At 41.4% G+C, this 23,512-nt stretch overlaps 1 protein-coding gene across 1 annotated transcript in view; it reads right to left on the bottom strand.

Moving 5' to 3' along the window:
* The window catches only part of eys (eyes shut homolog), a 174,394-nt gene that overhangs the window by 20,790 nt on the left and 130,092 nt on the right, over positions 1-23,512 (bottom strand). Inside the window, 3 exon segments of the mRNA XM_056436017.1 lie at positions 2,647-2,870; positions 5,994-6,096; positions 18,964-19,114. Of these exon segments, the coding sequence (XP_056291992.1) occupies positions 2,647-2,870; positions 5,994-6,096; positions 18,964-19,114 (478 nt within the window).

Below are 23,512 nucleotides of genomic sequence, written 5' to 3'. Positions count from 1 at the left end.
TGAGGTAAGACCAAAAGTCATTGTTTGAACTCCCAAAGGCTACAGCAGAGCTATCCTCAGACAAAAACAGTTCTTGTTCCTAAAACACTTCAGGAGTAAAATCAAGTCGAGGGATATACAGCTGGATTCCTTTAGTCTTCCACCCCATGCGGGGAGCAGGGAGCCGTTACATCTGCTTGCCCGGTCTGTGCGTTGGCAGGTTATCTTGAAAGTGCTGCTCCCATCAGACGCACTGAACAGGCGTTTGTGTACTTCCTGCATGTTCCCTTGCAACTTGATGTCCTGGAGAATGTTAGTGCAGGGTGTCTATACGGCCTGTCTTTCTGACCACGGCATGGCTCGGCTATGGCTCTTCCTCGTTCAGTTGCGTACTAACTGGGTGGGCTGCGGCCTCCTACGACTCAGGTGTGGATCAGTGTGCTCGGGTCGATCTTATGTTGCGGGCATGGTGTGCATTTATCGGACTCCACCCATAGAACTAAAAAAGTACTCCTCACACAGGCCCAGCAGAGGGCAGGGCCTGTGTGAGTTCAAACAAAGGTTAAAATAATGTCACCCTAGTTCTATGAGCACAGATGGAGTACTCGACCGAGAGGGCCCTGTCGCGCCTGCCCCACTCGCTGGATAGGGTGTAGGTGCGCTACCTTATGTACTGTGGGGTCCGCATGTATTTGTGTCGGCACAAACCAGTTGGACGGCTAAGATTTTGCTAAATGTTAGTGGTTAAATGCAGGCTTGTGATTGGAGGAGAGTGTTACCCACAGAGTCCAGCAAAGGGTCTGTGCATTTAGAACCCGGCTTAACATATCATGAACTTTATTACAATGTACATATTCAAATGAAACACTGTTTACTATGTCTCTTTCTTTTTCGTTTTCTTTTGGTTTTCTTTTTCCTGTTTTTGTTGTTGTTGCTTGTACGACATTTTATGTTTTGATCCATATGTGTGTGTACTGTCTGTGTGCCTGTAGTAGTTGGGAGGGGGGGGTTAAAGGGTTCGGGGCGGGGCCGTCCAACTCCTCATCTCAGAGGAGCCTTACAGACCTCGGTCTTTGGACGGTCCTCCATTCGTACATTTTGTTGTTGTTAATGTCTGTCAGTATGTACACGTTTTGTATGTACCTATGGAAATAAATTACTTACTTAAATTACTTACTTGCAGTGGGGGGTGTTTAGGCTTGGCTGCAGAGTGGGTGGAGCGGGGGTGTGGTTCAGAGAACGGTGTCTGATTGTCATCAGCTGGACTGGTTGGTAATCAGTCCAACTGATGACAATCTGTGTTGGTGTATCTGCGAGTCTGTCTCCATAAAGGAGCTGGACAGACTGGAGACGAGAGAGTGGAGAGCAGAGACACAGTCTGCGGTCTTAAAGTATTAAAGTATATTACCAAATATCCCTCTGGCTGCTCATCCTTTGGCTTAGGGGGGGAAACCTACTGGTGACGGATACAAACGTGTCACAAACACGTTACTACATATAACTTCTAATGTAGAGAAATTATCTGAAATTACAAAAATAAAACCAAATATTATAATTGCCATCAAATAGTCTAAAATTATATTACTGTGCAAAATGTGATTGTTTGCCGCTTACGAGCCAAAGAGCAGCAATACAAATCCTTTTTGAAGTTGGTATTGATAATGTGTTATCAAGCAGTTGCTTACATGCAGCCGACATGTTTCAACAGAAGCATTCACTTGCAAAATCCACTGAATAAAGGAACATTCAATGTTCATTTCAGCTTTGCTTTTGCAAGCTCTTAACTTCTGAGGGAAATGTCTGTCTATCCTGCTTCTTTCACATGTACACGTCATATTATCCATTTTTAAGAAAAGAAAATGCTGAAGGGCCATTTCAGCAAGATGTTTCATTATCTGTAGTACAATTTCACCATTTGTTGCAATTAACAATTCATGTATAGATGTTGTGCTGAGTCCTAGTCCGATACGTAATGGTGCACACAAAGCCTTGGTAGGTAGGACTATATTGAAACGAGTCCAATGTAGAAAAGATAAGATTGACAACTTAACAGTTCTGCATTTAGAAATGAGCTGTTGCCAAAACTGTCATTTTACTAGTTGGCTGTCTTGGTTAGTGTTGGCTCGGAGCTCCGATTGCACAGCCACAGCTCCATTCATGTTTTTAGTGATCGGGGGAAACTATTTAGACTAATTCCCACAATGTAAACACTCTGTCCGCTCCGACAGATCTTCTTCATACTGAATCACATGTGCATAAGGAAACAGCTGGTCTAACATGGATATGTGATGACTCGTACTATAGGTGTGTCATTCATACAGGACGGTCCTTTTTCAAAATAAGATATTTTTCGGACTTTGATTTAAACATTTTTTTATTTCTATTAACTTTTTCTGTGCACCCCGGCGGTTGGGGACCGCTGGTTTAGAGCACACACACATCTATTTAACGTTTTTTTGTTTTGTTTGGCACATGATAGGATTTCACACCATTTAAAATCAGCTAAAATTCACCTAATTTCTAGAGTAATTCTGGAGTCTTGCATGTTATGCGTGATTATTACAAAATAAAAATGAATTGGAGAATGTGTGTTTTATATTTCTTACCGGCTTTCAAGTTCCAAGGTAGTTTAGTATGTTGTCATTTGTGTAAAATGTGACCTCGTACCTGACACAAGTTCCTCCGTTACGACAGGGAAGGTGTTGGCATACAGGCGGGTCACAATCCTCGATGTTTCGCCCTCTCACGGCCTCGCCCACCAGATAAATCTCTTTGGAGTTGACCTGAAGTTCCTTGATACATCCAATGAATCTCCTCGCTCCCTTTGCACTCCCGTCATGCATCTCCCAATGGGATGAAACATCCCCAAGAAATATGGGTCCAAAGTTTCCCTGCAAAAAATGGTGGAACACTGGTGATCAGTGTTATTACTGAGTTGCTCTCACTAAATCATACAAAATATGTCTCCATTCATGTACGAGCTGCGCAACTGAAAACTGGTCCTCAATATTGGTGTGTGTGAGAATATTACAATTAATATTACATTAATAGGACCGTATATTACAAATAACAAGAAAGATTAACACTATTAGTTTATGTTACTCTCCAGCCTAAAAAAAAGCAGTTTTAGAATGAGCTAGACAAGAAAGTGGAGTTATAATGCTAAATTGTTTCAGTCCTGCTGACATCATATGGTTATACACAGACTGATACAATGACAGAGAGGTCAAATATGTAAAAACTGCTGCAAGCTTCCTTTGATGCGCTGGATAATTGGGAGGAAGTAATGCAGATACATTTTGTGAACTTGCAGTTTATTGTACCATAACAGTCAATTTAAGTGAGGAATAATTGTGTCTGCGACCAAAGCAGTGCTGCACAAATTTTCTTAGCACAAGACGGTCTCATATAAGCACTAACAAAATATAGATTTCATTCGTAGCAGTGCCTCCGGATGTTCAAATTACTATTTTCTATTTAGACGGTTTCCATAACACTTTCCTGCTCACGCCATGCATAATGATTTATTTCTGAAAGACAAATCAACATTTATCACAGCTTCATGACACATTGCTGCAAATTATATAACCTGCTGACAGTAGATACAAAAAATAAAACTCCCATAAGTCAATCTATCCTAATCTATATAATAATAAGAATACAAGTGGGGCCCAAGCCTCGACAATGTGAAACTGTCATGTATATATGGTTCACTTCCATCCAAGATAAACAGGAAAAGCTGCTTCAACCTTTCGCTGGGTACCAAAATAATGTGGATACATTTCAAAAACCTGTTGACATGTCAAGCATCTTCCACCCCTAAAGCAGAAATAAAAAATCAACAGACATTTTTTATTTCATATTAGTCGTTAAATCTAAGCAGTGATCAGAATTCAGATGTTGATGTCCCTAAAATGTAACATTCATCATGACACCATGCCGGCGTTGGAGGAAAGGTGTTGGACAGCTGCAGTGGAGGGAGGTGTCAGACCCCATATTATTTGGGATGTTGCAATAATGCAATCGTTAAATTACATAACTTTGGCATATTTGAAAGCCTATAAAAAGACACGGACAACAGCTGTCTGCAGAAACGTGTATGTAACATCAGTGCAAATGTAAAGAGCCCTGAAAGTATCTCTAACAAAGCAGAAGTTTCAAATACAACACTCAGCTAATTTTTTTTTGCCTTCAAGTGAGGCAAAAAAAAATTAGCTGTTTACCACGTTTATGAGGAGGGCCCTTCTGAAAGACGCACTGATGTAATATTCATGTCTTTGTAAGTGTTGTATGCTGATTTTTGTGTTTGTATTTGAAGCCAATGTCTTTTGCTGCTGGATCCTGGATAGAGCGTGATAACACTAAATGTATGCAGGATAATGTAACAAACACACTTCTTCACTCCACTTGATTCAAAGGGCAGGAGCAGAAAGGTTACAGGAACGTCCACACTCTGCAAAACAGTATACATTTTTGTATACTAACTTATATCTGCCTGATGGATCGTGGAGGTCTCCATCGTGGAATATGCCTACTATGAACTATTCATACACTCTGTCATATTCATTGAATGCATTTTAACTCTAAATCTGTCCTTCTGTACACATTACATCTATTGCATCTGTCCATCCTAGGAGAGGGATCCTCCTCTGTTGCTCTCCTTCAGGTTTCTTCCCTTTTTTTCCCCCTGAAGGGTTATTTGGGAGTTTTTCCTGGTCCGATGTGAGGTTTTGGGGCAGGGATGTCTATGTGTACAGATTGTAAAGCACTCCGAGACAAATTTGTAATTTGTGAAATTGGGCTATACAAATAAACTGAATTGAATTGAATAATAGTACTACTGGCAATATACCTCGACCCAATAATTCCATGCTTTACTATAGCCGTTGTGGTATTGTCAAAGCAAGAGACAATTTTGCCTATTTTCGTTTTTTAAAGTGCTTTGGGGCCCATTTCTAAGGTATTTTGGTGTACAAGGATTTATAAAAATATAGATGTGATTCAATATTTATCTTAACATCATATAATACATTTAAAGCTGCTTGGGGCCCTTTTTGTTTCGGGCCACAGGCCCAAGTTGCCTACCTTGCCTTAAGTCTTCCCCAGGTCTCTTTTCCATTGAATCCGACAGCCTAATTCACCAGTGTTTCTAACTGTGATTAGCCGAGACGTGTGTGTGACTCGACTATGTCATGGTGGGTGTTTTGATGAGGACCCACAGAAGCGCAATGTTGAGTGTGTATGAGCGTTTCCTGAGAACAACACGGGTCAAGAATACGCCCCTTTCTAAACAAGCATGTATGTTTGAATGGGCACTTCACTAGTCTTTATTCATTTGTAAAGTAACTGCTTAAAAAAACGTGTGCTGGGCTGGCTTTTAATCTAGGCTTGATGTTGCTGACGTGAGTCCTACATACGATTTAAACCAATTTATTTGGTGCTACCAATATATTTATGTGAACGTGCTGGATTCTGAAGGCTGTTAGATAATGAGCTTTTTCACTGCTTTGAGTTGAATTTTTTGACAAAAGCATTCATTTGATTTGATCTCATAGATCTATCGCTCAAGCTGGAATTCAAGCCTTTCATGTTATCTCCATGAGTATTTCATACCTCATGAAAGTAACATGAAGCTACACCGCCAACCGCAGAGCTGTTTTCTGTCTGAAAGCCCACTTAATTTACACTAACAAGAACAATACATATTGCATAAGTTGGTTTGACCTGAAACTCACCTGCTTATGTAATAATGTACCAAATAAGTGAATATAGTGACATAAATGTTTTCATGAATAAGGAACAACCATTAACTTCGGGAACATAATGTATCCGAGTAAATTATATCTGATCTCATTCCTTTGACTGACTCACGGAATCTGAAGTCATACAGGATAAATGATATTACCGTCTTAACTTACATGTTTATATGTCTGTGTATGCATGTGTAAGAGGAAGGTGATACCAATCACATGGTTATGGGTGAATGGCTCTGACAAAGGGTTGATTTGACATACCTCTGACGCCGGGTGCGACACATACTCCTCGACACGCGTCCCATTATCTGGAGCTATTTCAATCATACATGACCCTCCCTGTTTGCCAACAGAGAGATTGTATCTGTTGAGAGAGAGATGATTTGTTATATCTGATACTCACAATAAATCCAGCAAAGCTTAAGAAACATTCTGATGGAGACAGAACAGTCACAGCAATGAAGCGGCTAATGTGACCATTGAGACTATACTATAAAAATGGATTACTACGTATACATTACACACTATTGCCTCAGAAATCTTAAACATTGGATTTTGTTAGAGGCAATGGTGCGTTTGTATCCCTCGCTATAAACAATACACCCAGGGGAGACAACAACAACTGAGAATGGCTTTCACAGATGGATTTAAATAATCAGGAGAAAAATAAGTTTCCGCCGCGGCGATATTTTTTAAAACTTGTTTTGTGTTCCTCAACAGATAATACATTCATCTTCTAATGCCTGTAAATACACTACATACATCATAGATTAAGTTAGATTAGATTATCATCAACACAAAGGAAATATATCAGCCCGCAAAACATTATCATGAGTGAGAGTGCTCATGTCATTCAGGATTAATTGATGATAAAAAATGAGGGCACAAACTAGATATACATTATAAAACCTAATGAGTAGGAAGACAATTTTACCATTTGACCCTCTGTGTCTCTCTCGGGAAATATACAATTGCTCTAGCCATTAATGTTTCAGCCATAATGTTAAGTAGCTGGTCTAATTGTGTCATATTACAGCTTTTGCTAAATCAAGTGATTGCTTCTTTCCAATTCATCATTGGCTTTCCACGGGCATAACACAGTAGCAGCCACTTTACAGGGCTGTACATTTTGTAAAAGGTTGTACGCTCTCTGCCACGCGCATGAACAAGATCCCGAGAGAGGGTAATCTACATGATGCACGTTTGTGCCATAGATTCCTTATTGTTTGCCTGTGATCATGTATTACCTGCTAATCTCATTCTGTAAAATGTTTTCATCCATTTATTCCGATTGTACTGCTGTTGATGAGAGAAACCCCTCAAATGTTTGCTTTAATGACCAGATGGAAACAATCAGGACGATCGCCCTCCTGCTAATTTGAAACAGCCTTCCAGGACGCCTCCCTGAAGCAATCACACACATACAACTTCAGGTAGGACTAATTACAGGTACTGTATGGAAGGTACAAAGGCAGGTTTGTACGCAAACGCATTGAACAATACAGGCACGTATATGACTGTAAACATGAAATGCAATCTATAGAAAGAGAGAAAAGGCCTTTAACCATATGTGGGGTGCATGGGGTGTTTCTTAAGTCATTCTACCATTCTGAGTAAGTGATTTCATCTAAATTGCCTCACTGACAAGATTCAAATGAAAAAACTGAAATGATATTCCAATCCATGTCTGTATAGTGTTAGTGAGGTATAAAACATCACAACATTGTGACTAAAACTCCCTCTTGCTGAGGGCATTTGAGGCATATTGTGGTGCTTACTACAGTAGCATTGTTTTGGCCTGCTAAGGCTGCAGAGACTGTTCCTATGAGACACAGAGAGCATGCATACTAAACAAATCGGATGATGTTACTTGATGAGCTCCCGTGAGCAAATTGAATGCTCCACCGGGCTAATTTACATTATACTTGCCCAAAGGCAAAGATGACTATTTGTAAAGATGGCTATGCCTACTAAACTTGGTATAGTAGCTAGATAGTTAGAATATGTCCCCACAGCCCAAACACTAAATCATCATCACCACCACAAACACAACACCACAATGGGTTATATCAAACAAACATAGGCGTGAACCAGAAGAAAAAGAGGCTGGGCTTTGTCTAATGTCTATGTAATTTCACATTGGACTCCCTGTGCACCATTCAGTGCTGGGTCTCATCGGACCAACAACAGAAAATTCCCAACTTGAGGTAAACAAACAAAAAAGTATGACTTTTATTTTCTTCAAACACACAAAACCACAATATGGCTGTGATCATTTTTACTTAATCAATCCTCATTTATGCATTTCTTCATCTGGCTAATGCTCTAATCATAAGTGATTTGTCATCTCTAATATCCTCATTTAGACCGTGTCGGCTGTGTGACTAATTCGGTGGAACTGCACTACTGCAACTTTCCTGAGAATCACCACTGAAATATAACCTGCAATATTGAGGGACCCTGCAAATATTTTCTGCACAGCACAGAGGTACTTGTTAAATCTGAAAGGAGGTGTGTGTCTTTACTGTCATATTTAAACATGACTCCTTCATAGTCCCCTGAAGAAAATTAATAATGAGGGAGGATCATCATTAAAATATTACTATTCCATAAAATTTCAGTAAGTATTGGCAACAGATGGCAGTAAAACATCATGCACTGTGCTCGTACCCTAGCAACAGATTTCACTGGCTGAAAGGCTTTAAAAAAAAACCCTTAAATAGCTTATTATTTTAATCATATGCCTGATTCTTACAAAAAGCAAATGATAGTGCATTTATATTAAGCAAGCAATTTAATTATCTGGAGTCAAGAGTCTAGATAATGCTCACTAGTGTGTTTTTTTAATTACCTGGGAGCAGATACAATGTAAATGATTCACACAGGTCACATATATATGGAAGATGTACCCTGCCACCTGTTAGTATGATATTCTTTGTACCACAATATGCAGTTGAGTTATACATCAGATATGAAGGGAAGGAGAGTGAAAATAAAAACATGTGCTTAATAATCATGCATTATCATCACGCTACCGCGTGTACTGACCAAGACGTCAGGAGGGATCCATCTGTGCAACAAGCCCAGCATCGGACCATAATCTAGACCTACGTTGACTGTAGTGCCGGCTCTGGTGCAGTGACTTCCCCACACGCGGCACTGCAGCATTTGCTGCATAATTTGTGCTGTGACTGGCAAGCCTCAATTAATTTGTGTAGCCTGTGTTCTATCATTATATCCCTGGAAATTAGACAGCACACAGCAAGCCTCTTGGCAAAATACATTTCAAGTGAGCAGGCAGTCCTGCTGGTTGCTTCTTCAATTCATATTTTATGGGACTACTTGTCAATACAACAATGACTGCTGTCTGATTGATAAACATGCATTGCCTGAGATTTGGACAGTGTCAACATAATTTGGTTTTAACAATATTACATTTGCAATTCAATTCAATTCAGTTCAGTTTTTTTGTATAGCCCATTTTCACAAATTACAAATTTGTCTCAGAGTGCTTTACAATCTGTACATATAGACATCTCTGTCCCAAAACCTCACATCAGATCAGGAACAACTCCCAAACAACCCTTCACGGGGAAAAAAGGGAAGAAACCTTCAGGAGAGCAACAGAGGAGGATCCCTCTCCAGGATGGACAGGTGCAATAGATGAAATGTGTACAGAAGGAATCATTATACACAAATCAAAACACAGTAACAACACAATCAATGAATATGACAGAGTGTATGAATAGTTGGTAGTAGGCATATTCCACGATCCATCAGGCAGATGGAGGTAGAGAGGAGGAGTGGGCGGAGTCTCAGCAGGGCCATGGCATAGTTGGTAGTAGGAATATTCCACGATCCAGACCTCGATGATCCATCAGGCAGATAGGATCTATGAGACGTCAAAAGGACTTATACAATGCTCAATATTAAGAACCTTCATTTCACTCCGTTGCACATATGGCACTTACACAAAATTTACACTTTTTCATTTCAAAAAGTATTTCCTAGTAGTTCCAAAAAAGTAATCAATGATTAAGAATTACTTACTCAAATTGTACCCATTACTTAGATGACCACTAATTACAGCCGCGATTATTTGACCTAAAGCCGTTACACATGCTCATATGTGACTTAGATGTCTGAGTTCTTTAATAATTTGTTATTGGCTGAGGTGACGAGAGGTGAACAGTCGGTTCTAACCTGAACACAACAGAAACTCAAAGCATGCGTCTTAAGTTCCTTTGACATTCATTCAGAACATTCATACTACTTTGACTTTTCTTCTCACAGCACTCTTTTGTTCTTTTTTCTTTTATTGCAGCTGTTGCTAGGCAACAATTCACATCTACATTTGCATTATTACATACAAAATATTCAATAGTTAGTGAATGGTATATTAAATAATACTAGTGTTTCATTATTTGATACTCAGTCTGTCAAAAAATATTTGAGTAATATCTCCTGTTTCTTTTTGAAGTTTGACAAAATAACGATGACGATGTAAGCAAGGTTGCAAGCCCTGCAGACCTCAAAATCTCAACTAAAAGCCAGTGTACATGGGGTAAAGTTCAAAGACGTGGGCAATACAAGGCTCTAAGTTGCTATTTAGTTGCGCAGTAAACATTTTAAGATCCAGTGTTTTTGGAGCTTGACCTTTAGGGAATAAAAGTCAGGTTCCTTCGGCGTTCTGTAAATTAATAACTTAGATTGCCGTGCCAGTGCCACCATGTCTGTTCAGAACGGGCCATGTGCTTGGCATGTGGTGTTGCTGCTTGCAGCTTTCCCCGAGAAGCACTCCTACAAAGAACTTCACACTCAATACTGCTCTTCCTTTGGTCCTCAGCAATACAACTGCCATGTCATAGTTGTCTCACGCACGCAAGTCGCAGCAACTCATGATCAGAGAAACCAGTGAAATAGGCCTCGGGTCGGGTTCACAGGACAAAAATACCAAACTTGAGAGTAGGCAAGGTAGGCATAGGGCCCCTGACTAAAATGACCCCAAACAGCAATATATTTATCATGATGTTGAAATATGAAAAATATTTAATTCCGTTACTATGCTAACTAATTATACATTATACATCTAAAAGCACTTAAAATATATGCAAGTATATAGCCTACTTCTAACTGTGTACCTCTACTTCAGAGGAAAATACAGAAGTGCTACATCTGTCTGAATAAAGATGTCCCCCAATACCTTGTTCAAAACGGGAACCGATAAAACAGAAGTAAAGAGCATCCAAACAGTCCGCAGTTAACAGTTCCGCGATTGATACTTTAGAAGAAAAACACGGCGTTGCACATCTCCTCGCTCTGCCTCTGTGCCTGTCTTTGCACAAGGGGCGGAGCCGTGCTTTACCGGCTCAGTCCAGCAGGAGAAACATCATGGTAGAGAGAAGTAAAAGATCCAACATGTGGCTTCAGTTTACTCCAGTAGATGCGAAGAACTCTCGTTGTATAAAAAATGCAAGAACGCCCTCATAAGTAAGGGAAGAAATACCAGCAATCTCTGAAAACATTTGGCCAACAAGGAGAACACAAATCTGCAGAAATGAACAGTCTACGACTGTTTGGCGAGCAGCCGTCCATCCTCGTCCACGGCAGGTAACATTATCAATGCCAAACAGGGTTTGATAATCAATGAAAGCTAATTGCTCAGCTAATTGTTTTGCTGGGAGCTATTTGTAGATCGTCGGGCTGAGACTGCAACCATAATCCAGCAACCCCTCCTCCCCCTCGAGCCCCTCTACCTCCCCCCAGCCCTTTGATTTTCCCAAGCCGCACGAGTGGTCAAAATGGATCCTTAGATTCGAGGGATTCTGCCAACAAGCAACCTAACGGCGAGCTCTGAGGAGAATCAGGTGAACGCTTTGATCTATTGTATGGGAGACGGAGATGATGATGTCCTGAGAGGCTTGCAGCTGAGTGATGCAGACCAGGGGCAATGCGCTAACGGGAAGGTTAGTCTTTTGTCGTTCTTTGTTGTGAAAAAGAATATTGTTCACGACCGTGCACATTTTAATATGAGCAAGCAAGAAGCAAATGAGACTGTTGATGGATTTGTCCCTGCCCTGTATGCATTGGCTGAGCCCTGCAATTACGGGACGTTGCACGATGAATTCATCAGAGACTGGATTGTGTTAGGGCCAGCGGACACACGGCTCTCGGAATGCATGCAAATGAGAAAAGATCTCGACCTGAACAAATCAATTATCATGGCAAGACAATCAGAAGAGATCAAAACACGCTAAAGAGTGATGCTAGTAGTGTGAAAGGGATAGATATCAGCTCGGGGTGAGGAGTGTTTAAAAGGTAGACCGCTAAAGGAAAAGCCTAAATTCAACAAATTCTGAAATGATAGCTCAAAGCCACACTACTCTCAGGGCATAAGTCCAAAAAGCTCAGTGTTACAAATGTATTCCCTCATCCTAAACACGAGTGTCCTGCTAAGGATGCAGTTTCTGTGGAAAAAAGGTCACGACTAGCATGTGCCTTGTTGGTAAAGTCGTTCTTGGTTTTGAGGAAGAGGAGGAACGTTTCTTCCTTGGCTGTCAAAGAGGGGCTCCAGCGCATGGAAAGCCTGGGCTTCATCAGCCTTCTTAAAGAGCCAACTAGTTGGTGCGCTGGCATAGTTGTCATGCCCATGAAAGATGGTGAAAAGGTGCGTTTATGTGTGAACATGACTGAGAAAACTACATTTGGCCATCAGTAAAACAGTTGCACATTGCCTCAGACCTGAGCATTTCCAGTGTATGATGGCTGATGTCACAGAGGAGGTAGAAGGCTTGGTCTGCCACATGATATATTGGGAGGCGGGATCAAGGAGAGCATAATGCTTGCCTCCATGCTGTGCTACAAATACCGGAAAAGGAAAGCATCCCTCTGAATGTGGACATGTGCAAAGGTTTGGGGCGGACCAGTTTGACCTGAGAAGCAAATCTTATCAGCTTTACGTTGGTTATTTCCTAAGACATGTTGGGATTGCACCATTGTCCCACACCAGGTCTACCGCCCTCATTGACCCTTTAAAATACTGTTTCGGCCTCCATGACATTCGAGAGGTTCTGATCTTGGATAATTGGGCACAATTGTATGGACATGCCTTCAATTACTTTGCAGATGTGTATTGGTTCAGGCATGTTACCAGTGGCTCAAGGTTTCTGCAGATTAACCACAACACGAAACGGGAAGTCCAGACAGTGAAGAATCTACCGAAGAGGTCAGGAGACCCCCGACTTGGCTCCGTTTGCTTAGAGACCACATCACTCTAGAGTGGGTATAGTCCAGCTCAGCTTGTCATGAGCAGACATCTTTGAACAACAGTGCCAATAATTATTTGCCCAACAGCACCAAGTTTGCTTGGAAGGAGAAGGGGGTATTCGATGCTAAGAACTACAATGGGAGTCACCGTGTCAAAACTCTCAGGGTCTTGTCACCAGGAGAATGGGTTTGGGTAACGGATACAACGCTATCTGGAACTGTGCTTCAGAACCATTCCAATCAAGCACCCGTTACCTCTGCACACATCTGCACGAGACAAGGTTCTCCATCACAGCAACGAACAAGCCAACTGCTGAGCAGACACCTGTGTCACCTGCTGGGGTACCGCAAGTGACACCTTCAGAGGCTCCAACATTCAGATCATAGTTAAACCTTGTAGTCCTAACCTGTGAACTGACAATCAAAAAAAAGGAACTGTGTAAAGAAAAGAGATGTTAAGGTTACTGTTTAAAGAAAATAAATCCAGCCTTTGTTCATGTTTCTTAAAGTATAGTTTAAAGCAAAACTAAAGAGATGCAATTAAGCGCAGTTTGTTCTCACGTGCATTAAGTGTCTTTGAAAACAAAACATCTCTCCGCTGGGGCTCGTTGACTCCAAGGAAATGAAGAAAAGTTTTGTTGTAACATTATTGCCCATTCGTATTGCGTGAGCAAGCGATATCCATGACCCAGCAGCAGAAGGACAAGCAACAAGCTGCTGTCTGCTGGAGGAGGCTGTTGATACACAGAGGGCCGTTTCATTTTTTAAATTCAAAGTCTATTCAATTTGAACAGGTCTAAATTGCACTGTATTTAAAAAAAGCACTCCATGTTGTCCCCCAGCCACACACACATGCACACAGGAGATCGGATGAGTGGTTCTCGAGATATGCAAAAGACACACAGAAAGATAAACAGACAGATTTCTTGCTTTAAAGTTAGATTACATAATTAGTCATTCAAATATGAATTAATGTTAGGTCTATCTAGTGCATTTACAAAATATAATTATCTCAGACATTTCTCATATTCTTTTCATTCATCACTGCAGTGCACTGTTGAAAAAGGTTGATGGTGCAAGCCATGTTTGGTTGGAGTGAGAGCATGTTGAATTAATTCATCACACATAAGTTAAGCAAGTCTGAATTATAAAATGACATGCAACACTACCGTATCCAATCACCAAATAAGCATACAGGCAAGGTATTATGGTGCCTTTCTATTGTTGTGATCAAGCATTACATTGATATTTAAACATTATCCAACAAAGAAGTTAAAAGAAACTGAACTGTGCAGCTGTGATGGCCAAGTATTTATGCAAGGCACATACTGACGTTTAAAAAAAATAGAAATAACATAATGGTCTATAAAGACACCGACATATACATCAAAACCTATGAGTTTTTAGACATATATTCTCTATCGTAAAAGAAGAACACTCCAAGTAAGTCAGAACCATACTACTCCCTTTCCTCTGATGGTAGAAAAAAAGCACTCACAAAAGTGGCATACAACTGAATAATCATATCGGCCGAGTTCACTTGTGACAAGGGAAGAAATGTAACGCCGCATAATTCTTGTGTGTCATCCTTGTTGATCTTTGACTGTGTGAGAAAGACGATTACTCTAACAGTGAATGCCTAGCACAACGGGATTCAACCAATAATGGACCCACCCTGAAAAGGATCAGGGGAGCGATAGGAGTCTGCCACTCCTAAACTTTAATCGTAGAAGAATTGCCCCGGACATCCCCAAAGGAAAACTTTCCGACATCAAAATTCAAGCAAACAACAAACATGTCCTCCCCAAATGAAAAATGACACAGCCTCTCCCTGCACACTGCCCTTTATGAAATGATATGGCAGCACAGGGCTTTTTGGTAGTGGCTTTTGGTCTTGCTATGATAGTCGATAAAGGAGGGCTCCAAATTGGTAGTATATTTAATTGTAAAAACACAAGATTTAATGCTTCAAGAAACATAAAACATAATTTAAAGTTGCTGTTGTAGGAGCGCGGGAATGAACGCAGCAGACGAAGTTGATCTCTGTGGCCGTTTATTCCACTCACAAACAAATCACTCATGACACTGACAGCTCGTCACCGTTAACCCCTCAACGCCACCTCGTTGCCATGGTTTTGAGCATTTCACATCTACTATCAATATGCCTGTCTATTATACATTGTCACTGGTAAAAAACATACCACGCAACATCATTACATTCAGAAAATCTACACAGCTATTGATAGAGCACCTGAATGAATACAAGCTTTAATGTGCTCATATTTAAGAAAGTTGTACCCTGTATGTTTCACGTACTGTATATGGCAGCTGGAATGGATTGTTCTGGTCATTTTAGGGCAATCTTGCTTGACAAAGGAAAATGTGATCCATTCAGTTACGTTTGCTGTCAGAACAGACTGATAAGTTCCTGATTAGATATTCACAATGTCTTTCATCTCTTTGTTGGGGATGGTTTGTGAAATGGATGTGGTGTAAAACCAGTGAACAGCTCAGTGGCTTGGAGAGAACTGGGAATAGAGTCAAGAAAGCTTGACATTCCTTCACAGGGTTTCATGCGGATGTTTGAGAAATACGGTATACATTTTAAATGTATCGACATGAATTAGCTAAGTTGCGTCGATAATGGAGCGGATACAATGGAGAGCTAAAACATTTAAGCTGCAGCCACAGCTGTGTAGACCACCCACGAGGGGGCTTTTAATGTAATTTAAAATAACTCCCCACATTGTTTAGCATGTTGCTTTGTACTTACGACCAATGACATCAAAATCAAAACTTGCAGCACGGTGGCTCAGTGGTTAGCACTGTCGCCTCACAGCAAGAAGGCCCTGGGTTCGAATCCCGGTCGCTCCAGGTCCTTTCTGTGTGGAGTTTGCATGTTCTCCTCGTGTCTGCGTGGGTTTACTCCGGGTACTCCGGTTTCCCCCACCATCATAAAGACATGCACCGCATCGTATGGATGTGAATGAATGTTGGTGGTGGTCGGAGGGGCCGTAGGCGCTGATTGGCTGCCACGCTTCCGTCAGTCTGCCCCAGGGCAGCTGTGGCTACTGATGTAGCTTACCACCACCGGGACGACTGTGTATGTATTACTGGACTCTGGACTCTGTAAAGCGACTTTGGGTATCTAGAGAAGTGCTATATAAGATGAATGATTATTATTATTATTAAAACTTCAGTGAATTGTAAGCATGTCAAAATATCAAGAAAGCAAACTGCATGTTTCATGGTACTGTGTAAAGTTGAACAGAGGTTCTTCCTCATCTAAAATGTGATCAGAACAGTGCTTGAGATGATAATAAGATTGGTGGATTGAAAATAAAAGTGTGTGATGTGGAAGAGGGGAAACATTAGAAAAAACTGTTGAGTCTGTGTTACAGTGATATCAGGCAATTTGCATTTTCCCATGTGTGGTCATTGTTGCTTGGATTATTTCCAGTTAAATACAACTACTGCCCTCCACTGCATAGATGCTGACGGCAAGTTCAAGCAGCTTCAGTGTTGCCAACCATCATCCAGGAAAGAAGGTATTCACTGCTCAAACAAGACTAGATGATGTCATGCACTACATTTGCATATGAATAAAATTGCTGAACCGATCAAGAATAAATAGAGGGAGAGCTCAGCAGCAGGCTCTCTCTCATTTCTCCCACTAGCTGTAAGCCTGTGTATGGAGGGAGAGGATAAGCTGTGCATGGGGAAAGCATTGAGATCAGCGAGTACATTTGGTACCAAATGTGTTGCAGAGAGCTGGGAAGTCAACTATTTTCCAAACTACAACTGTAATAAAAAAGAGGAGCAAGAGGAGCACATACGTCTGGTGTTCTGGTGGCTTTAAAGACATGATTTCACCTGGGGATGCGTCTAAATTAATTTGCTAAATCTAGTGACAAGCGTGGGACATTAAGGTCATTGCTTTTGATTATTAAATGATCTTACTAAGCTGTAACCATCTGACTCCAGTGGAGTTTCTGATATGCAGTGTATGCACTGTAGACATACAACATCAATGCATTTGCATAATTATTGGTTGTGTGTCTACGCTGGGATCTTTTGAAATGCTCCAAGAAAACACGATTAGTTGGACACATTGACTTTGATACGGACACAATTTCTATTTATCGCTTTAACAAGCAAAATGCAAAATATTCATGGTTCTATAGAATAATGTACTCAATTTTCTAGTGTACTTTAATCACGTCTTTATCATTGTTTAAACAAGGTTAAATCTAAGCTTTCTAATGAGAACTAGTTTTTAAAAAAAGGGTACCATTCATCAATATTTAATAATTGGACTGCTGAATACCATTTAAAGTTATTTGAATGCTGTGTTGAAGTGTGCAGGTGTGCATTGTATTTTAGATATTCAATTTGATTAGTCATGGCTCCATTGATGGGACTCATTGATCGATGTATGCTTAATAAGGCCTCATCCTGCATGAACTATCTCTTTTATTTGAGTGAAGTATTGCTGCACATGCAATGCGGCGCATACTAGATCATAATCATTTTGAAATAAGTAGAAGAAAAAGACTTGGTCATTCAGAAGGTGTAAAGTCTGTATGCAGTCAAGATCAAAGGATCTTTTTCACTTACGGTAAATGTCCTGCAACCATTTGCTGAAATGGTCACTTTCCACAGCAGACTGAATATCAAAGATTAATGACCCGAAATGTTTCTGTGAACTGTCTGCAAGTGATCTACAAGGTGCCATTGATGGTAAGAGATATTCCTCCCATTTTTGTATGGTCGAAAATAAAAATGTAGAGTTAGGTGATATTTTGACAGTCTGACATACAGGGAGCCATAGTTATTATTGAGCATGACACTATTTATTTGTGCCGACTTATGCATGATTGGAACTCTATTTTATAACTATAATAAGGTTATATATATATATATATATCTATATCACAATGTTTATGTTAAAAATATTGAAATAAGTTTCAAAATTGCAAAATATGTGATTGCTATTACTATGTTTAATTTTCTTGTCTTTGTTTATGTGACTGTGACTTCTTGGCACAGGTCAGGGCCTGCACTTTTCTGCAGGTAAGTGACGTACTCAGGCTGTCTGAGGGGCAGCGATGCAAAATATACAAAGGACACCAGCTGCACGTGGTGGGGCTCCTGCAACAACTAAACGAGGGAGCACTTAATCACCTTATTTCCACTGAAAGTGTATCCCACCCTCAGCCTCCCATTGCCAGAGGTGCAGAAGAAACCAGGACATTACAGTTGGGAAATGTCTGATGTAGTGAGCTTTCAGTGCACTTCTGTATTACAACATAATACATTTGATGATCATGACTGATGATGAGCACTTCTGGACGGACAAGCTTTCACAAGGATATTATCAAAGACACCATGACATGTAGCCTTGTTTTGAGATCCCACTGAACATCATGAAAGTGAAAAGCAATGAGCACCGCAGACTTTTAAAGGTATAAAATTGGTGAACGTGCACCCTACCCACATTGTATCTTTCAGGCCGATGCTTATGGCTACCAGCTGTAAGAAGCCAACAATACTTTTTAGATAGTGTACCCATATATGTACCCTACTGGAGACTATGTATATTTTTCCTTTCCCTAATAAAGTAGTTTTGTTGTTTGAAATTCATTAAAAAAAGCTAGCTATTGCTAAATTAAGTTGCATATTCAACTTGGCCAGGTGTAACTAGCTGAATAGCTGCCATGTGCTAATTCTGACCTTTCTTTTATTCAAGTGTTTTCTCTTAAGTACAGTTTTAAAAGTTTTTTCAGCAAGATTCACGTTGCATTCTTTACTTAATTTTCACTTTATACTTCACATCCTACATAATAACATCCTGATCTATGGAGTTGTGGTTAATAACATAAATACCATATTCAAATCTGATTACAAAAAAGTATTATTAAGACAATATTAGAGACGAGAGAGGAAAGTAGGAGACATATCATACCGGATTGTGATTGGTGTCCATCTGTCATTATTAATGATCTGGCCTGTAGCTGCATTCACAACATGACTGCCACCACAGTCAAGTTCAGCAACAGGGCTTCCATCTTGAAGGAACACATGAAGATACTGATCCCCAAAGTTCTGCTGCTGAGCTGGAATGGGAAGAAAATAGTTTAATGATGATTCTCTGTTTCCGTAGTATCACAAAAATATGAAATTACTTCAGGGGGTACTCTCAAGATACTGAACATAAAAAATTAGTGTGCAAAATTAAATCAAAATGTTTTAACAAGATGATGATGGAGACATGGTTCGGAAGAGAATATTGTTTGACATATTCATAGTGGTAAGTAACTACATTATGCTCAGGGTGAATCCCAGTCCATCCGTCCTTATGAAGCAGCATAAAATAATTGTACTAAAATGAGCAAGTAAAGGAACCTAGACATGCCCAGATAGTAGAACCTGAATAATATCCGTGTTGACCACAGGGTGATACTTGTCATGACCAATATAAAAAACTAAAAACAAGAGGGAGGTTTCCTACTTGCCAACAACTGACACTGTAGCCTACAGCAAAAGGGTATGACATTCACATTGTTGTGAACTCCACATAATACACTCGTAGACAAACAGGGAACAAAGAGTGCAAGGCCTCCTCAGTATAAGAGCATTACATACTACCAAACTGCCCCAGACTATGAATGACAGGTTGGTGCCGTAGGTCTACCAGCCACTAGCTGTCTGCTAGGTGTCACCTCAGCTAATTCAAGTAACTGTAGTCCACTTAACCCTTGTGTTGCCTTTGGGTCAATATGACCCGATTCATTGTGTAACCCTCCTGTTACCTTTATATTTACTAACATATTTTACCCTTGAGGTCAATATGACCCCAGCTATTAAAATCTCCAGAAAATTATTAGAATTAATATTGTTTTCCAAGTTTAAGTGTGAGGTACTTTATGTTTGTTTGTTGGCTCCCGAAAAAACACCGACATTAAACATTGAATCGGGTCAAATTGACCCGAAGGTGACAGGAGGGTTAAACATTGAATCGGGTCAAATTGACCCGAAGGCAACACAAGGGACCTTTTAATATTTTTGATTGCCAATATTAGACAAATAAAATGGCTTGCTGTGCAGCTAACTGATGGCTAATGTGGAACTAGGATGATGAGCTCAGTTTTCAACGGGATGTAAGAAACTGTATTGTCCATGACACTTCTAAATCCAGGTTGGACAGCGGCATTCAACCATGACTTTATTCTTTAAAAGCAATGTGACAGAACCCAACAGATCAGAGGACTGTGGCAAGAGGAAAAGAGAAAGTGTGTGCTTGATGGTGCACAAATTGAAGGATCCGACAGGATTGCATTTCACTGAAGTTGTAACATAAGATTGTACAATTTATTGTGACAATTGAATTGATTGATAAAGTATATGCTCCAATTTCTTCGGGAAGTGAACATCTAAGGTTAGTATTATTTCAGTTATACGTTAGCAACCGGCAACCACAGGGTTAGCATTAGCTAGGTATTAACACATAGCAGCATATCGCCTAGCTTGGGTTAGCAGAAGGATGATAGTTGTTGTAGCAGCTCTCGCGCCGTTATCCGTGGGTTTCCCCCAAAAGCTCCAAGGATCAGCCATGAACGACGAGACCAAGGTTCTGTTCGTGAACATATTTATTAGCAACACACACACAGCAGACCTCTGCTCACTCTCCTGCTCCACTCTCCACTGGGAGCTTTTATGAGGGCGGCCTCGGCTGCTGACTGATTGCCAATCACCAGCAGCCGAGGCCAAATTAGAGACAGCTGCCACATATCCCCACCACCCGATTTAGGCCGGGGCTCCATCCGGCCTAACCTACTCCCCCTCCTCCCCATGAAAGCTTGGGCGGAGGAGGGGGCTCTGGGGGACCGGGCTCAGGATGTGGGGGCTCTGGGGTTTGGGACGGGGGGACAGGGAGCTGAAGCCCGCCGGGACGGGGAACGGGGGCCGGCAGCGCCGACGGGTCCTGGGGAACGGCCACGCCGACGACGGGTCCCGGGGCTCGGCTGCGGCGACGGGTCCCGGGGAAAGGGAGTCGGCCTTCGCGCCGACGGGCCACAGGAAACGGGAGTCAGCCGCAGCGCCGGCGGGTCCTGGAGGGCCTCGAGGGACTGGCGGTTCTCCTCCGCCTGTGCCCGCCGTATCTCCTCCATCCGGGCCAGCATCTGCCCCAAGCTGCCGAATGGAACCTCTGGCCGGTCCGGCTGCATCCCTTCCAGGTGCTTTGTTCCAGGCGGCCCCACGTTGGGCTCAACTGTAGCAGCTCTCGCGCCGTTACCCGTGGGTTTCCCCCAAAAGCACCAAGAATCAGCCACGCACCACAAGGTTCCGTTGGATAACATGTTTTTATTGTGTTCCACACAACACCGAGCAGACCGCACGACTGCGCCTCCGCTCACTCTCCTGCTCCACTCTCAACTGAGAGCTTTTATGAGGGCGGCCTCGGCTGCTGACTGATTGCCAATCACCAGCAGCCGAGGCCAAATTGGAGACAGCTGCCACAGTTGTCTACCTCAAAAAGGAAAGATTCACTTCTTTCCACTTAAAAAGAGTTGTTCCAGCAGGGTGTTATGGTAACTGTGATCTGCTGATCTTGTCATTAAAGTTTCTTGCATCCCACAAGGGAGGTGAAAGGTATAAAGCAAGAGGCTTTCCGCCAAACAGCAGTTCCTTCCATCATGAATGACAGGTAGGTCTGATCCTGCCTGGCTACCAAGAGGGTGGTCACCAAGTGCTGCTTGTGATGTTGCATTATTAGATATGCCACTTGTCAGACTCCAGTACAGTACATCACAAATTGCACAGTCTCTTGCAAGTGAGACGGAGGCAGAGGGGGAACAACAGACAGCAGCATCATTAATCCTTCCACATGGGCTACAGGGCTGTTCAGGAGGAAGGCAGAGAGAGGGTGTACATCAGTCCCTCCCGTCTGTCACAGAAGACAAGCAACACTAGAGTACAGCTATGTAAAGGAGATCCTAAAGAGAGCCTGCAACTCTTGTGCCACTGTCCGGCAAGACAAGGTTGTAGATTAGAGGACAAAACAGCAATATTGTCCTGTTGAAGACACTTTAAATGTTTCAGGTTTTTTTTGTAAGACACATTTCACAGCTGGATTAGAGACATTGACAGGGAGCTAAAAATAAAGTGAGAGCTACCGAGTAGGAGCAACATTGACTGCTTGGATTTCACAATGACAATTGAGCCATGCTTCAGTAAGAGGCTGGTGTATCTCGCTGGGCTTGGATGTCGGTGTGTGGGCTGCCTTCACAATGTGTGTCTGCCATCTCTCATGAAATAATGGTATGGGTGGAGGTTTTGGGCACTCCAGAAAAATGGCGCAAAAGCTCTTCTTGTTGTTGTTTCAGGTCTGCATTGCTGCCGATATGAGAGCTCTGATCAATTCCTCCAGGGCAACAAGGGCATCCAGAACATCCCGGTCTCTTTGTCATAAGGAGGCTTTGCTTAGCTTAATATGCTGCACTTTGATAATGCATTTTTTAAGCCGACTTGGAGGTCTTCCCTGTCCTACGACTCAACAGGGATGCACTTCACAAGAGACATATTACTAACCGCTGTTGCCGAATGGAACACAGGAGAAATTATCTTTCTCAGATAATTCACTGTTTCCTAACGCTTATTCTGTGGAAGGGAATACTTTATACTCACAACATAAGAAGAAAGAAGGTGAAGTGAAAATATATTTATTTCCCTGCAGCATTTGGTTAGATTACATCCTACTTGAAGGGACAAGTAAAGGTTGACTTTGTGTGTGAAATTCCCCATGGATTAATTATTGGTCTCCTGATTTTCAGCTGGAATATGCTCGCAGCAGGTCATATCATTCACACACATTTCTTTGATCATAGTAATAAAATAAAGAATGAAGTAATACAAAAATTGATGTCCAAAATGTCCCTGCAACTGAACAAGTACACAGATACTTGTTAATAATGAAACAAGTTTTTGAAACAAGTTAAAAAATCTAAATGGAACGCCAAGTCTTGTTTGCAACCAAAACTCCTCTACGTTAAAACCAACATTACATCACAGGCTTCTTGTCAAAGGCCGATAAAAAAGTCCCTCCTGTTGGTTAACTATGCAAGACACTGGGCTGATTCCAGCTCATTCAAATGTCTTCACAAGAAGACACAATTTGATCAGATTGATCAGAATTTGATCAGACAGTTTTAAGATCCCAGTATTCGCTTGCTCTTCATTTTCAAACTGATTATACAATGTAACCTCTCGTCTGTGGCCTTGCCCCACAGTACACCACCGAGATGCATGTCATTATTAGGACATCTGGACTTTAAGGTTATCTGGTACAGCCCCTTTTTTCCCCAAGGGTTATTCGAAGCTGACAAATCTGCTTATAGTTTTGCTTCTGCCTGCTGGAATTCTTGAACAGAGCATTACACATGCTCAATGGTTTAGATCACAGAAAGAAAACATTGACGAGCCTTGTTTTTGTAAATGCTGCTTTTGATATAAAA

This window comes from Pseudoliparis swirei, chromosome 17 (genome assembly GCF_029220125.1).
Source record: "Pseudoliparis swirei isolate HS2019 ecotype Mariana Trench chromosome 17, NWPU_hadal_v1, whole genome shotgun sequence".
Classification (NCBI taxonomy): Eukaryota; Metazoa; Chordata; class Actinopteri; order Perciformes; family Liparidae; genus Pseudoliparis; species Pseudoliparis swirei.
Note: the sequence above shows the minus strand (reverse complement) of the source record. Positions and strands in the feature narration are given on the sequence as shown.